The following is a 3,673-nucleotide window of genomic DNA, read 5'->3' as shown; positions in this document are numbered from 1 at the left end:
CCTGGGCACAGGGCCAATCAGGAGCCCTGCAAGGGGGCAAATCCGCATGAGAGAGAAAGAGAGAGAGAAGCACAAGTGCCTCTCTCTGTCTCTCTCTACAAATGGCGGAGGACGCTCGGAGCTGCAGGAGAAGGCTCAAAAGTGTCCCCAAAACATCTCGCTCCATCGCCCCCCTATCGCCCCCTTTTCATTCCATCGCCCCCACGCCGCCCCTTTTCGTTCCATCGCCCCCCTGAAAAATGAAATCGCCCCCTGGGGGGCAGTATCGCCCAGGTTAAGAACCACTGATTTACATTGATATGTCCTGATGACAATTTTAAAGAAAACAAAAAAAGTGTTTCCATAAATTGAAGAATTATTTCCTATGTTGTGATTGAGAGGTTATGTTGGGGGAGGGGGGCAATGACAACTTCCTCATTGGCTCAAGGGGGCGATTCGTTCAAAAAGGTTAAGAACCACTGACATAGATGATAAGGAGTCTGGAGTCTAAATGTATGATAAACAATTGAGGGAACTAGGTACATGTAGCCTAACAAAAAGAAGGCTTAGAGGAGACATGATAGCTGTCTTCCAATATTTGAAGGGCTGTCACAGGGAAGAGGAGGAGTCAAATTATTTTCCATAGCATCTAAGGGAAAGATGAAAAGCAATGGGTGGAAGCTCATCAAAGAGAGATTCAACCTGGAACTAAGGAGAAATTTCCTGACAGTGAGAATAGTTTGTTAATACTTGCCTCCCAAATGCATCACTGGAGATTTTCAAAAAAGATTGGACAACCATTTGTCTGGGATTGTATAAGGATTCCAGGCTTGGGCAAGGGGTTGGGCTACAAGATCTGTAAGGTCCCTTCCAGCTCTATGATTCTAGACCATCATCACAGACCTCGGGTGAGAAAAAAAGAGTACATTAAGAATTTATTTTTTATTCAGGGACTGTGTTGTGCTGATAACATAGGGTACTACTTTTTAACAGTGGCATTTTCTTCACCTCATGCACCGAGTATTCGATGTAGACAACATATGACTGATGAACCTGCTAGAAATAGCTACAGGGCTGTTGCCGTTAATAGAGTCGGTGTTTTTGATTTTTGCTTCAGCCCCTGTTCTGATGAAGGAAGAGATGTCTGTAAAAGAAGATAAGGCCAAGGAATTCTTAAACAATCTGAAACGTCAGAAGCGCCAGCTTTGGGACAGAAGTCAGCCTGACGTACAGCAGTGGTACCAGCACTTCCTCTATTTGGGTTTTGATGAAGCTGTAAGTGGCATAGTTGTACTGTAACTTCCAAAAATGTAATTCAGTGATCTGAATTAGCACTGTGGAAATCTTATTGGATTCAAGATAACTGCTTGATATTTTATTTTCTTTGAAATAAGCTTCATATTTTTGTTTTATGTAGTTACAGATATAGAAAGGAATTCAATTTAGTTTGAATCTTATAATTATATTCATTACACTAGGTATGGGAAACCTGCCTTCTTTATCAGCAAAATCATTCCACTTATTATAAGTGAATTTGAGAAGGTGAATACTTGATAATGGTCACAGCAGGTCAAGCTTGATAACTGTTTCAGGAATCTGTTCAAACCAATTGAACTTAATTCTGGCAAAGTTTTTCTGGAAAAAAGCAGTTATTTAATGACATGAATGCACTGAGAACATTCCTACCTTATGGTCTTACTGAAGAATAAATGGGACATGCAAACAATGAATCAATTTTTCATGTAGGCATTTTACCCATCAAATTAAACCACTTTAATTTCAGGATATACAGGTAATCCTCGAGTTACAAATGTAATGGAGCCTGCCCATTCTATTCGTAACTCGAGGATTCATAAGAATGAATCTTGTACTTTGAACGTGATTCATTCCCAGCTTTTTCCCACGCATTTGCTAATTTAATACATGGGCAAATGCGCAGCTTGTTAAGTAAACATGAGGTATCTCAGGGTGGGGAAGGCCATGGGGGCCTAGTGATGAAACCCTAGTAATGCATGGGCAAATGCGCAGCTTGTTACGTAAACATGAGGTATCAGGATAAGGAAGGCCATGGGGGCCTAGTGATAAAACACATGATCACCCACTGAGATACCTCATGCTCTCTCCCCTGGGGTCTCCACAATTGCTCCCCCGACCAATCCTGCCACGCCAGATCACTTAATTTGTGAAGATCTCCAGCCTCTGTTTCTTTCTCTGTTCCCGGCAAGGACAGAGGGAGGCTTCCGAGGCCCACAATGGACCTCCGGAAGCATGCAGCCACTGCCCACAGCCTCCATTCTGGGCCTTGAAGGTCTGGTCTCTGAGGCCCATTCTGGGCCTCCAGAGGGCCACGGAAGAGTCCCCCAGCCTTTCTGGGTGGCAGCTGCCCGGAAAAGGCCTCCAATGCCTGGATCATGCCTCCAGAGCCCCTGGAAGCCATCCCCAGCCTTCTTTCGGGGTGGCGGCAGCTTGGAAAAGGCCTCTGATGCCCAGATTGGGCCTTTAGAGCCCCACTGAAGTATCCCTCGGCCTCCTTTCCGGGCAGCAGTGGCCCAGAAAAGCCTTTAATGCCTGGATCATACCTCTGGAAGCCTGCAAAAGCCTCCCCCGGCTTCTATTCCATTCTCTATTGCAGAGAACAGAGGCCTAAACTACCGTGAGATCATGCAAGATCAGTGGTGTGAGATCTCACGCCACTGATCTCGCATTATCTTGCATTACTTTAGGTCTCCATTCTCTGAATGCACCAAAGGCCTGGAGCAGCCAAGAAAGCGAAGGATCTCTCGATCTTCGCAAGGTGAGTCTTCACAGGCCTAGTGCCTAGGGAGACCCAAAGGGTGAGGGAGGGAATAGTCAGGGTTAATGTTGCAGTGCTACTGTGGTCGTTCGCAAGAGTGAATGATTGCTGTGATGCAGCAACATTCATAATTTCAGGAGTTTTTCGTAAACACTAGGGGGCGCTTATCGCATAACTTTGAACGCTAAGGGAACATTCATAACTTGGGGATTACCTGTAGTTTGTGTGCATGTGTTATTTGAATCTAAGTTTTAGTTGTTTTTGGAAGGAAAAGGCAGAGAAGCTATTTAAAAAATACTGAAAAAGAATATGGCTTTGGTGGCAATATGTTAGGAAGTCAAATGCTAAACTGTGAGAATAGAAAGTAATAAGGAAAGATCCAGTGAAATCTTATAAATTGGATGGATTTTTTATTACTGAAGACACTGCAAAAATGTTTACTTGAATGTGCATTAGGCTGTTTCAGTACTTCAGAATTTGAAAAAACATATTCGAGTTCTTCAAATTTTTGTTTTTCTATACTAGGGTATACTAATATATTTTGTTAAATTTTGAAGATAAATACAGTAAAAGTTACTTATAAAGAACACTGGAAAATGATAGAAGCTGAATCCTAGATATAAATCCACTTTCCAGCATGTTTTTTAAAACAATACAATAAGTACTTAATGTAAAAGAAATGAATTAATATAATCTTTCAATTATTTATTTATTTATTTATTTATTTAATTTAATTTATATGCCGCCCTTCTCCCGACAGGGACTCAGGGCGGCGCACAACATATTTAAAACCAGAACATATATACAATCCCCCCCTTAAAACCGAATTAAACCGAATTTTAATGTTGCGTCTTCCGAATATTTAAAACCCAATATAAAATCCACCCTAGGTCAGGTCCG

At 42.2% G+C, this 3,673-nt stretch overlaps 1 protein-coding gene across 1 annotated transcript in view; it reads left to right on the top strand.

Annotated features, from left to right (window-relative positions):
* The window catches only part of ECRG4 (ECRG4 augurin precursor), a 13,729-nt gene that overhangs the window by 6,325 nt on the left and 3,731 nt on the right, over positions 1–3,673 (top strand). Inside the window, exon 3 of the mRNA XM_015817494.1 lies at positions 1,097–1,254. Within this exon, the coding sequence (XP_015672980.1) occupies positions 1,097–1,254 (158 nt within the window). The remainder of the gene's footprint in view (positions 1–1,096; positions 1,255–3,673) is intronic.

Source organism: Protobothrops mucrosquamatus, unplaced genomic scaffold (genome assembly GCF_001527695.2).
Source record: "Protobothrops mucrosquamatus isolate PMUCROS unplaced genomic scaffold, P.Mucros_1.0 scaffold595, whole genome shotgun sequence".
Lineage (NCBI taxonomy): Eukaryota > Metazoa > Chordata > Lepidosauria > Squamata > Viperidae > Protobothrops > Protobothrops mucrosquamatus.
The sequence above is the reverse complement of the archived record's forward strand: the minus strand, read 5'-3'. Positions and strand labels throughout refer to the sequence as shown.